This window comes from Phasianus colchicus, chromosome 1, assembly GCF_987193195.1.
Source record: "Phasianus colchicus chromosome 1, bPhaCol1.hap1.1, whole genome shotgun sequence".
Taxonomy (NCBI): Eukaryota; Metazoa; Chordata; class Aves; order Galliformes; family Phasianidae; genus Phasianus; species Phasianus colchicus.
Window position 1 is genome coordinate 78,491,920 of NC_143436.1, and position 13,117 is coordinate 78,505,036.

General features: G+C 42.2%; 1 protein-coding gene across 2 annotated transcripts in view; it reads right to left on the bottom strand.

Moving 5' to 3' along the window:
* The window catches only part of LOC116239262 (alpha-2-macroglobulin-like), a 37,482-nt gene extending 29,138 nt beyond the window's left edge, over positions 1–8,344 (bottom strand). The window contains exons 1-3 of one of the 2 annotated variants that reach the window (XM_090148622.1): positions 8,182–8,341; positions 3,722–3,905; positions 23–179 (exon numbers count right to left, since the gene is read on the bottom strand). In XM_090148622.1, coding sequence (XP_090004748.1) covers positions 23–179; positions 3,722–3,905; positions 8,182–8,270 — 430 coding nt within the window. In that variant the 5' untranslated portion in view covers positions 8,271–8,341. Of the gene's footprint in view, positions 1–22; positions 180–3,721; positions 3,906–8,181 lie in introns of both variants that reach the window. The other variant, XM_090148632.1, reaches the window with a different exon arrangement.
* Between the last annotated feature and the right edge of the window lie 4,773 nt (positions 8,345–13,117).

The window sequence follows — 13,117 nt, forward strand, 5'->3', positions numbered from 1 at the left end:
ACACCAACCCAATTCTCTGTACCTGTCTGTCCAGGCTTGTAGATAGGTTTGTCTGTCTGGACAAAGACCAAACTCTCAGAATTCTTGACCAGCACTGACTTGCGGCTTCTGAACTGCAGGGTCTCTCCCTTCACTGTCACAGTGAGAAGTGCCACTGATGTGCTGTTGGATTTTGAAAGCTGAGAAAAAAATGAAGATCATAACTGCTTTACTGATTCACCTCACTGTACTGAGCCTTTGGAGGATATAGTATTAGCTAGGTCCAAAAATTCTCTGAAGAGACATGAAAGACACAAGGCTAGAAACAAGGGTAAGGCATGATTTTGTGATGTGTACTTGGAGGGCTCATTGAGGGAGGTGATTCTCCCCCTCTACTTCTCTGTAATGAGATCCATCTGTGATAATGATTTCAGCCGTGGGGCCCTCAGCTTATGAAAACATGGCTCTATTGGAGTGATAATCAGAAGGGTGGAGATCCTCTCCTATGAAGACAGGCTATGGCAGTTGAAGTTGTTCAGTCTAAAGAAAGAAATGCTCTGGGGAGACCTTACAGAAGCCTTCCAGTACCTAAAACAGGCCAACAGGAAAGCTGAGGACAGAGTCTTCATCAGGGAGTGTAATGTAGGGGGAATGATTTCAAACTAAAAGAGGGTAAATTTAGATAAGATATTAAGAGCAAATTCTTCACTGTGAGGGTGATGAAGTACTGGAACATATTGATCAAGGGAGCTTGGATGGATGCCCCATCCCTGGAAATGTTCAAGACCAGGTTGTATGAAGCTTTGGGCAACCTGATCTGTTGGAAGATCATAGAATGACTCAGGTTGGAAAAGTCCAACCACAACCTAACCATACTACCCTAACTCTAACAACCCTCCACTAAATCATGACCCTGAGCATGACATCCAAACAGTTTTTAAACACATTTAGGGATGGTGACTCAACCACTTACCCAGGGAGCCTATTCCAGTGCTTAACAACCCTTTCTGTAAAGAGTTTCCTAATAGTCAACTTAAACTTACCCTCACATAACTTCAGGCTATTTCCCCTCATCCTGTCACCTGTCACCAGTGAGAAGAGACCAACCCAAACTAAACAGCCCCAGTTCCTCCAGTCTCTCCTCATAGAACATATTCTCCAAGCCCTTCACAAGCCTTGTTGCCCTTCTTTGGACCTAGTCCAGTACCTCACTGTCCTTTCTGTATTGAGGTGCCCAAAATTGAACACAGTACTCAAGGTGAGGCCTCACCAGTGCCGAGTACATGAGCAGGATTACTTCCCTAGTCCTGCTCACCACACCATTCCCAATACAAGCCAGGATGCCACTTGCCTTCTTGGCACACTGCTGGCTCATATTCAGCCTACTGTCCATCAGTACACCGAAGTCTCTTTGCATCAGGCAGCTTTCCAGTCACTCCCCCCCATGCCTGTAGGGTTACCTGGGATTGTTGTGACCAAAATGCAGGACCCGACACTTGGCCCTATTGAAACTCATACATACAGTTTACCTTGGCCCATTGATCCAGCCTATCCAGGTCCCTCTGTAGTGTCTTTTTCCCCTGTGCTGGCAGACCAACATTCCCTTCCAGTTTGGTGTCATCTGCAAACTTACTGAGGGAGCACTCAATCCCTTCATCAAGATCATTAATAAAGATGTTAAATAGAAGTGGCCCCAGTACTGAGCCCTGGAGGACAGCACTCGTGACTGGCCACCAACTGGATTTAACTCCATTGACCACAACTCTTTGGGCACAGCCATCCAACCAGTATTTCACTCAGCAGAGTGTATGCCCATCCAAATCATGGGCAGCTAGCTTCTCCACAAGGATGTTGTAGAGAACAGTGTCAAAGGCTTTACTGAAGTCCAGGTAGACCACATTGACAGCCTTACCTTCATCCACTAAGCAGGTCACCCTGACACAGAACAAAATCAGGTTTGTCAGACAGGATCTACCCTTCACAAACCCATGCTGACTGGGCCTGATCCCCTGGTTGACCTTTAGTTGGTCTATGATGGCTCCTGAGATTATCCGTTCCATAACCTTCCCTGGAACCAAGGTGAGACTGATAGGTCTGTAGCTACCAGGATCATCTTTCCAGTCCTTTGTGAAGATGGACATCAAGTTTGTCAGTCTCCAATCCACCAGGATGTTCTGTTAGCTAGGACTGTTGAAGGATGATGGAGAGTGGCTTGGCAACTACATCTGCCAACTTCCTCAGCACTCTAGGGTGCAATCTATCAGGCCCAATGGACTTGTCAATGTCCAGCTTTCGGAGCAGGTCCAAAACTATTTCACTGTGCATCATGCAGGGCCTATTCTGTTCCCCATTCCTATCTACCAGCACAAGGGGCTTTGTGCCCAGGGAGTAACAAGTCTTGCTATAAAAGACTGAGGCAAAAAAGTCATTAAGTACCTCAGCCTTGTCCTGATCCTTGGTCACAGCTTTGCACTTGGCATCCAGCAAGGGATAGAGATTCTCCCAAGCCTCTTGCTGTTGATACATTTATTGAAATATTTATTGTTGTCCTTTATATTATTGGCCAAGTTCAGTTCTAGCTGGGCTTTGGCTTTTCTAATTTTCTCCCTGCACAGCTTCACTATATACTTGTAATCATCATAAGTATCTTGCCTACTCTTCCAAAGACTGTAAACTTTCCTTTTGTTCTTGAGTTCTAGCTGAAGATCTCTGTTCATCCAGCCCAGCCTCCTTGCCTGTTGGCTTGTCTTCTGTGACCTGGGGATGGTCAGCTCCTGCACCTTTAAAATAACTTCCTCAAAGTATTCCCAGCCTTCCTGGGCTCCCATGCCCTCCAAAACTTCCTCCCAGGGGACCCTCTCAACCACAGTCCTAAAGAGGCTAAAATCTGCCCCCTCCGGAAGTCCAAGGTGGCAGTTTTGCTGACTCCCTCCTTCAACAAGGATCAGAAAAATCTATCATTTCTTGATCAGTCTAACTCAGATGGCCTCCAACCTTTACATCCCCCACCAGACCTTTTCTGTTAACAAACAGCATATCCAGGATGCCTCATGGCGATGTGGTTGGAACTTAGATGATCTCCTGCACAGACTCTTCCAATACAACCCAGCACAACCCAACCTAACCCAATCCAACCTAACTCATTCTATGATTCCTTCAGAAACTAATAAGTCATCTTCTCCATTTCCTTGCATTTTCTCCATGGTTCTTCTGCTTCTCCTTCCAAAACTCATTGTTAGCCTCTCAGTACTTTCTCTTACAAACTTTCCTCTTTGAAGTATTGAAACCAATCTTGCACCATCCATCCTATGATTCATTAAAATGGAAATCATCTAAAATTCATTATTTGGGAATGGTACCACTTGTTTACATTACTCACCAACTAGCCTTCTGCAAGAAACATGTATAAGCTCCAGAAAGAGATAAGATAAAACCATGGACTTCAGTTTAAATTCCACTTCCCCATCTTCTACAGTTCTCATTCCAGTTCATTCTTTTTCCTCTGAGTCTTGAGCAGATCAAACCGAGATGGGCTATGTTTTACTTTAAAGTCAAAGTTCGAAGATGAAACATTCCCTAAGTCCTGCATGCACAGTCAGTTTTCTACATCAAATTCTTTTGTTGTTGTTTGGCTCAACTTAAAAGACTCTGATTGCAACACATTCTTTCTCATCTTTGTTTAGTTCTACTGCGTTTTAGCAATAAATATGAAAGATATGCTCACAGAGATTAGATTACTCACAGAGTAAGGGATGCAGGTAAACAAATCCTTCTCTATCACCAGATCATCAATCAGGCTCCTGTTTTCCCCTTGATACTCAAGTGTAGCGCTCAGTGTCACAGACTCATTCAGGTGAGTCAGCTGAACACAGACTTTCTCAGGAGAATCAGTACGTATCAGAAAGGGCAGAAGCACCATGTACTGCCTGGAAAAAGGAACAAAGCAAGAATCAGAACTGTGAAACAGTATTAAGAAAACAGTGGAAGTTTTCTAAAATGAAAGGAAATTAGCAAACCAGCAAGTCTAATCCACTACTATTCCTGTGAATTCAGTGCATAAACATGAGTATACATACTTTGGGTTTATATGTGTTAAGCCACCTAACTAATTTGCCTAAAAACAGGAAAATGCTTCACAGTAGGGAACAATTTCTATGCCAGTAATAGATAGTCCTTTATAAAGGCTGCTTTGTTCAACTTCACAATAGGGAATAAAGATGGCATGAAAAGTTTCAGGCTGTTACTTTTTTTTTTTTTTTTTGTATTCCACAGTCTCATGAGACTGAAAAGCATTAGCTAAAAAAGGTTGGAAATTCAGCAGTTCTAGGGTTGAAAAAACTCTAGCTTCTGTGGCTACTCCTTTTTTTCGCCTGTCCAGGTTTCCAAATCCTCCTCATGCTGAGCAAAAATATGAGTACTGCAGTTCATGACCTTATTAAGATGAGCACACAAAGCATTTCAGAGGACAGTGCTTTATTACAACAGAAGTATACTTGTATCTTCAAAGAACTTTTGGCAAAAGTTCTCAGAGAAAACATCAGTTGGCATTCAGTAAAAGGGATAATTTCACTAATTTTCATTTATAAATTCAATTATTAATTCTGATGCAGATTAATTGGTTAAAAAGTAGGACATAAAGGGTAAGAAATAAGTGTGTTTATACAGCAGAAGGTGGTCACCAGTAAAAATCTCAAGGATTTGTGTAGAGGTCCCTGTTGCTCAGTCTATTGCTGAATAATCTGTGAGGTACTGACTAGTGTACCTTTGAAAAACTTTGTATTGTGGGTTTGTGTAGAAAATAATGGCGAACCATTCATAAAGGGAAAATAATGAATTAAGGAATAAAGTATCACCCCCAACAGTGTACTCATAGCTAAATTTGCTATTACCACTCAGAGATCAGCACTGTCAAGAACTCTTGTAAAATCTTCATTCAGAGATAAGTGACAAATGGACAATAGGGAACTATTCTTAACTCTCTTTTCTTAAATAAAGGAATAAAGAACAAATCAGAACACAGTTTGGCTATTGTATAACTAAAGGTCTGTTGCCATAAAAAAAAAAATTAGGAAAAAATATCCATTGAAAGATGTCAGATAATCTGAAATCTGGAAGATTAACATTCTTTAGCACGGAAAAAAGAATGAAAGAAAGATGACATTGTTCATCACTAAAATATCAAATTAAATTAAGGAACCTAGTCGGATCAGGTACTATAAAGTCCAAAAGATTAATCTTGGTATGACTAGCTTGTGGCTCTTGAACCTTCTCATACTCTCAAGCAATCCAATAACAGCAAATAAATATACTCAGGCTGCATCATGTGATAAACAGCAGCTGAATATCCTTCCATGTGTAAAGAACAAAAGGACCTAACAGATATAAGTGAGTTTGAGAACTGGAGCCCTGCTTGTATGTCCAGTGAGGTGCAGCCCATTAAAAATTACCAGATGCTTACTCCATCACGTTCTTTCACAGCCTTCTCACCACAGCTTCACCCCGTGCTTCCTGTAATCTCATTTCCCCTGCTTCCTAACAGTGGCATTGGCAATCTGCATGCAATGTCCAGTCTACTGAGGGGACAGCTTGACCTACTTCATAGGGAATTTTGGCCTCATTCCTGTTTACTGTTTCACTGAAATTTTGGCTAATGTGCCGAATGCTCCCCTAAACAAACCGCCTTCACTGTCACTGGAGCAAGTTTATGAAATTCACTGTTTATAAATCTCCCTTTAGCTGTTTTGGATGTGCTGGTGTAAATGAATTAAAATACTATGAAATCCTTAAATGGCTTAGGTGTCAAAGTCCACGTGTAGATATTCCAGAACAGAATGCCTCTGGGCTATCAGCAGAGACATCATCAGCCTCAGTAGCAGAAGCAGCAGCTCAGTATTCTGACAACAGTTGCAGTGACTCCGTCAGAAGCAGGCAACAAGAAGGGATAGGAGACCTCAGAGCAAGGGACTGACTCAAAAATGCTGAGTTTATCTATATAGAGAAGGCAATATAAGTAATAAAAGCTTAAAAAGCATAAACTCTCAGCTATTTCCCAGATCAAACTTTCAACAAAAGAAACAAATGAATTTAATGAGCTCTATAAGTCCCATCTATCAATCCTAATACCATAACGAGCTAGCATTTTTTACTACATCCACTATATTATCAAGCATAAGAAGTTAATTGTAAAATAGTTTACATGCACAACCATGTATTAGAATAGGTGAAGAATGCCTCCACTTGAATTCCTCTGAAAGGAAGCCGGAGAAGGAAAAAAAATCCTATTGTCAGTGTATAACAGCATCGTAAATTTTTTAGTTGAAAAAACCTCTGGATGTCTTAAGATCAACTTCTCTCTTGGAAAATGAATGTTACATAGACCTTCATAGAAGGACTTTTCACTGATTTCTGGGAGAGCCATTTCAATGCTGCATTAACGTGATAAGTTTTTTTTTTTCCAGTATCCAATCTGAAACTTAATTGCCTCTCTTTTGCAGCTGGCCACACTGAAGCAGGAAGAACAGCAATTGTTGCTGTTCAAAGAAGCTGTCTCCTCAGGCAAAATGTATCTTGGTTGGAAGCTTCATTCTGTTTTGACTTGGAAGACTTCACACCTTCTCTTGGGTTTCACAGATTCATAGAATGGCCTGGGTTGAAAAGGACCACAATGATCATCTAATTTCAACCCCCCTGCTATGTGCAACCACCAGACCAGGCTGCCCAGAGCCACATCCAGCCTGGCCTTGAATGCCTCCAGGGATGGGGGATCCACAACCTCCTTGGGCAACCTGTTGTTCCAGTACCATATAAATTGGTGATCATGTTCTGGGAAGCTATTCTGAATTCTACTGTGTTTGCTTGATAGACTACACAACTAGTCCCCATATTCTTTAAAGATCAGTACCTATGGCTTGGCTCAGAGGAAGGAAACACCAACTCCCTGCCTGTTGTCATGTTATTTATCCCAAAGATCCATCTTCACTTTGGTTTTTTATGTCTCACAGTGGGCATTACCTCTCCTTATCCCATCTCTCTCAACCTTTTCTCATTCTCTCCTCCTAAAATGGTGCTCAGGTAAGGGAAAAAGAGCAATATGTTGCTCATGGGAGGACTAAACGGTATGGATTCATGCCTTTTCCACCTGATCCCAGGCAGAAATAACAAGAGATTATTGTGGGGAGATCAGAGAGCTCTACATGACCCCAGAAAGACTTGGCTAGCTGATCTTCTCTAGAACCAGTGCAATAGGGAAGGTGAGTGAGATGCTGATGGCACAGTATGAGTCAAAAGTCAAAACTAATTTTAGCCTGTTACCATTTCACCTCTGACCACACAGTAAGTAACAGCAGCATACACTGCACTTTATGCTAGATCTACCACTGCTTGTGAGCATGAAATCTCTAGCAGGCATCATGAGACCAGATTCAGAACCACACCTCCCCATTCTCTTTTCTAACTGGTTTATCCCCTTGCTCCTATTTCTCACAGCAGAAAACTGTTTCTGCAAGCACAGTAATAAGCACAATGATAGCAGCAAGGTCTGAAGAATGAGATGGCTCTGCCTGGACCTGGGACTGTGGAACAAGCCTCTCAGTAGGTGAGATCATGGTGGGGACACTCAGCTATATCTTCTGCTTGGGGCTCTAAGCAGGGTGGATGCTGCAGCCATGCTGCTTGTCTGCAGAGCACTGGGGTGGACACACCAGGGAGAGTGCCAGCGTCTGGCTCAATGGTTGTGAAAGAGAATCTAGGTCACAGATTCTCTTTGAGAACAAGCATGTCTAATGCTGCCAAGGGAAACAAACTATCTTGAAAGAAACTCAAGAAAAGGAATAAACAGGGAACAAAAAGAAAAAGAAAAAAAAAGGAACAGGGAACAATGAGTCAGTGATCAAAACAAGGATACTACAAGAAAGGTAAGTACATGCATGTTCACAAAAGCTGAGCCACCTGAAGATTTCTAGTCAGGAATGTATTTAGGCAGAGGTGTTGTGATGATATAGTGCTGGACTAGCTGAAGGTTGTAGCAGAGAAAATGGAACACTGGCAGAGTTTTTCAGGAGAATCAGAGATGAGTAATGGGATGCAGGGCAGAAGTGGAAGAAATTGTCACAACTGTTTGAAGAATGAGAGAAAGAAAGAAAAGTGACTGGAAAAAGAAGCACTATGACCTCCCTCCCTCCCTCTTCCATATGTGTAGCTTACGGTTCTGCAGTGTGAGAGATATTTCCAGGGAAGAGGAAGAAAAGGAGAAAGATAACCAGCTTGTTGAAGAGCCAGTCCTTCCTCATCATGCTCAGCAGGACGCAGTGACTCAAGCAAACAACCAGACTGGTCTGGCGCTGTTGTTTTCCTGCACCCTGTATTTCCTCTCCACTCTCTGCTGGGTCAGCCTCTTTATAACCATTCTCTGTAAACAGCCCATGGGCTGGAGGAGATAAGGGCTGGGGGCCAGGGCACATGCAGAAATGTGAAAGCTGCAAGGAGGAGCTGGAACAGAGGTACCATATTTGGCTAGAGACATTCAAAGTGGGGGAAAGGCATTTATTGGAGAGTACTTGAATTGGAAATTTTTGAACCACTCATACTCAGATTTCTTTAATTCATCAGGAATCCAGTCTTGGGGAAATTAACTTCATTCAATACAATGTTACTCCCTGAGGGCAGCATTCCATTCCAGAATTCTGATGTGGGGTAATGTCTTATGTTGCAAAAAACAGATTTATAGGTATGTTAAGAACAGAAGGAAACCCTCAGACAAAGACAATGCATGTATTATGTTAACATTACAATAGTAGTTTGCAGAAAAATCTCCTAATAGGACCTCTATAGATTACACAATTAACCTTTTTAATGAAATGACAGTGTGTCTGGGTATGGAAGTAACTTCTGTGAACGTACATAAAGATCAGTCAGTTCTACTGGGAGACATCCTTGCCTCCCCAGCATGGTCATCGTCTTCCTGCTCTGGGGCCACCTGGTCAAGGGTGGAAACATTCCAGGTGTTCCATGTGTTTCTCCTCCTACCCTTAGCCAGATTCAGAGCTGTGCTGCAGGGAATTGCATCCATAACAAAAGTCTCTCAGAAATAGCACTGCTCCCTTAACTCAGTCATATGTGGATCTCTGATTGCAGCACTGTTACCACAAAATGGTCAATCAAAAGCCTCTCTTAAGACTTAAGTTGGAGTGTTAGAAGGTATGCATTCTTTAGTATCAGTGATGGATGTATGAGGGATACAATCCTTCTATCATGCATACCTTGCACAAAAAGGCTTTTAGTTTACATACATTCAGAGGCCCATAAATATTCCATACAAAGAGTCACGAAACCTTCTTTATCTGTACAAAGCCTCTGGAACCTATCTAAATACAAAGATACAGACGCTTCTAATTATCTAAACAAACTGCAGGGTTGTCCACTAAGAAACAAGCTGCAACTTGTATCAGCAGCTTATGAAGAAGTTTTATTTAGTAAGAAAAGAGTTTGCTAAGTTCCAGCTTGTCACTAAAATGAAATATTCAGCCCAATCTTGCAGAACTCCCTGAGTAGACTGAGTACATTGGATATTCGCAGCATTCCACAGAAGACTACAAAACTGTAGCTGTGGGGTTTCAGTTTCTCACACAGTGTCTGTGCAGTGAAAAGATTGGTTAGTGCTCTTTTTAGAGATTTATAACCCCTGAGTTTTGTTGTGTACAAGTGATCCAGGAGAGAAAATACTTTAGCACGAATCACATTGAATGTGTTTACATGGAGCTGCATTAGTGGCAGAGGCTCTGTAATCTGTGCAAAGGGGCTTATAAGATCATAAAGCATAGGCAGCCCTTTGTAAAAGAGTGAATGTTAAGACTGAATATTAACTACATAGTGTCTTGATTCTGATGTAGTAATCAGAAAACTACAGAGAAGAGCAGTGCAAAGGACCAGCAGAAATGTCTGAAGATGAAGGGAAGTCTGAGAATGGTGAAGCCAAGAAAAATTGCAAAGTAACTTGACGCACCAGAGAGTTATATCAAGCAGGTATTCCCCTTATTACAGCTCTGGGTGCATGGGAAATCACTCCACTGAACATGCACACCAAAGAAGTGATAACATATTTAAAAGGCATAAATATAGGTGTTCATTACGTTTCAAGAAAACAGGCTGAAATTCTGAGCAATAATTAAAGTACTGTTCGACCCTCCTGAGCATGTGTTCTAAATACTTGGTGAAAGGCTGACAGTTATGGGATTGGTCAACTAGTAATCATCTTCATTGTGAATTTCCAACCTTTTAAAGGGGGGTAGCCGAAACCAGTTCCTACCGATATTACATTGAGCTGAGGCATCTATTTTGTCATCTTATCTTCAAGAACAGAACACCTATTCAATTGTATCTTGACTTCACAACAATTTGCATGGCCTCAGCATTTTGTTCTGGAGGTTACATTTACACAAGCTTCCTCTTATTTAGCTTATATCCACTCAAGTTATGTGGAAGGCTGTTCTCACAATATAGAAAAACTGTTCTCATGATTCAATGGTGTTCAAAAAGCAGTCAGTCTCCCTTGTTTATTCTACCTTTCAACTCCTTTGGTAAACCACAAAAGTTGGGAAAGCAAGCTAGAAGCAGTCAATATTGGGTAAAAGTATTATAAAAATGTCACACAGAGAAGGGATGAACACACATAAACCAGAAGATCTAGCAGATTATTGGTTAAAGATGGAAATACTGATAAATCAGTTGAGTAACTGTCTTTTCCAGTAAATTGTTGAGTAACTGTCTTTTCCAGTAAATAACTTGTGTAAAGCTGCTGTTGAAAGTGATAGTGTCCTGGGCATTTGTTGAAGACACAACTCACCCCAAGTTTTCTCTCTTTTCAATCCAGATATTGAAAATTGAATCAACAACAACCAGAACTGGCACATGTACAGTATGCTTTGAAGATGAACACATAAAGCTAACATTTGTCCAGAACCATCAAAAACAGGGATTCAGGAGAGGACCTGCCCGCTGTGATCCTTCTTCCACTAATCTATTTACCATCCCCATGTTACTGAAACAAACAAAGAAAAAAACAATTTGAAGAAACTAAACAGCGGAAGTTTTATTACCCTTAAGTAGGTATTCTTATTTGCAGTGCTAGAGTATCAGCGGGATAAATCTCCAAGAAATTTCCACCAGTTGATCATTCATGAAGATATTATGTTTTCACATGCATTACACATCAATTCTTTCCCCAAATCATCATCCTATCCACTCCCAATGATTGTCTAACAAATATTGCCTTATTTGGAGATCCTCAATGCCACCGATCGTTCCTCTAGCATTATGACACTCCATTGTTAGTCCTTCAGTCTTTATTTTTAACCCACTGATTCACCTTCCTCTGTTCACCTTCATTACAGATTCCATGCGTAATGCTGTAAGGTGATGGAAAATACAGCAATGATGGCATAGTACCAAAGTCTTAGGCTGCAGCAAGAGAAGATAAGCTCAAATGGAGGAGTTGCAGACATAAACAAAGGAAAGAAACTGCTTACCCTCAGAAGGCTTCAGGTATGCAAGGATCTCCAACAAGATACCCTTGCCTCCACTGTCAACCCTTAGATGAGAGCTGGGAAGGGGTGGATCCTGGCTCCACTCCTTCATTTCTACTACACTCCACCCCTTCATGGCATGAACAAATGACTGAGCAGATTAAAGGTAAGCCCTTTCCATTACGGTGATCCAGTGCACTGCAACACTTGTACAATCTGCCTGTCATGACATAGATCGACAAAACATATGACAATAGATGATTAGCTCATGGTTGAAATTCGTGTTCCTTCATAGGCCAGTACTGGATAGTTCTCCTGGATGCACATAGTTGCTTGGGCCAGGGAAGATTCAGTTCATGTTCCATCAGTCCCATATTGTCCACCACCAGGTGTCACACTGGTCATACAGTGACAATGGAGCATCTTGATGCCACATTTCTCCTCCCAGCGATTCTGTGGACTGAGAAAGTCTCATGGGGAGACTTCTCAGAGATAATAGGAGAGGTAGGTCCACCCTCCATGGCAAGATACGGGCCTTGTTCCTGTCCTGTCCTGGGTCAACACTTCAGCTTGCACTGGGACATGTCCTGGCCATCTGTACCATATCCTTTGGCCCAATATCTGATACTGCATAACTATATCCGATACCAAAGGGGGGAGTCCTTATTTGCCACAGGGACACGATTAAGATCTCCTTAGTGATGAAAACTGGAATGCTGACCACAATGTCTGCAGACCATGTACCTATTACGAGGAGGGACTACCAAACCCCCAACCTCCAATAATCTCCTCCAAGATGCAGGTAGGTCACATCACTTTGGTCCTACTTGCGCCTTTGAAGGCATTCTATTTTATGGGTACCTGGTTCTAGGTTCTCAAGGGCAAGAGCAGAGGATTATTTCATGTCCTCTATCAAGATGGGCTGTTATTTCAGGCAACGATCTTGGTCTCAGAGCAAACATCGCAGTCTCTGCATGCCTGGATGATACCAGACAGTTGTATGGGCAGCCCCCATGCTTTAGCAGCTGCCCACATTGTCTTTTGCCTGGCATGCCACAGCTTCTGATGTAACCAGAAATGTAGACAGCCCGGGCTTCGGGCTTCACCAGAAAGAGATGATCTTGAATGGTGAATCCTCAATCTATCAGGCTCGAGCCAGGGTTTTGTCTTCATCATTTCCTGGTAACTGTAGACGTTGGTGGCCAGAAGGTGGTGGACATGTATAGTCCTGTATTTAACCACATTTAATGTGTCCAATCACATATCTCTGCCCGGGATTTGTCAGATATGAATAATCCATTCCTGGGTGGCCCACTGTGAGTGAGCCCCTGGTACACAGCCCAACTATCCGTGCAGATGTTCAGGATACCATCACTGGACTCCTTGGTCATAACTATCCACACACCTCACAGTACTGTCCATTGGCTATTCTGACCATTCCCCTCTTCAAACCAGATTGTTTCAGTGGAGGAATAGTATGCCACTGCTCTCCACTTGCTTGGGTTACTCTTGCTGGACCCATCCATATATCAGGCATCTTCAGGAATGGGATATTTCCCTTCCTGAACTGGACTTCTCTCTAGTGGAGCAACTATTGTCTCTTCTGGTACAACTCTGAC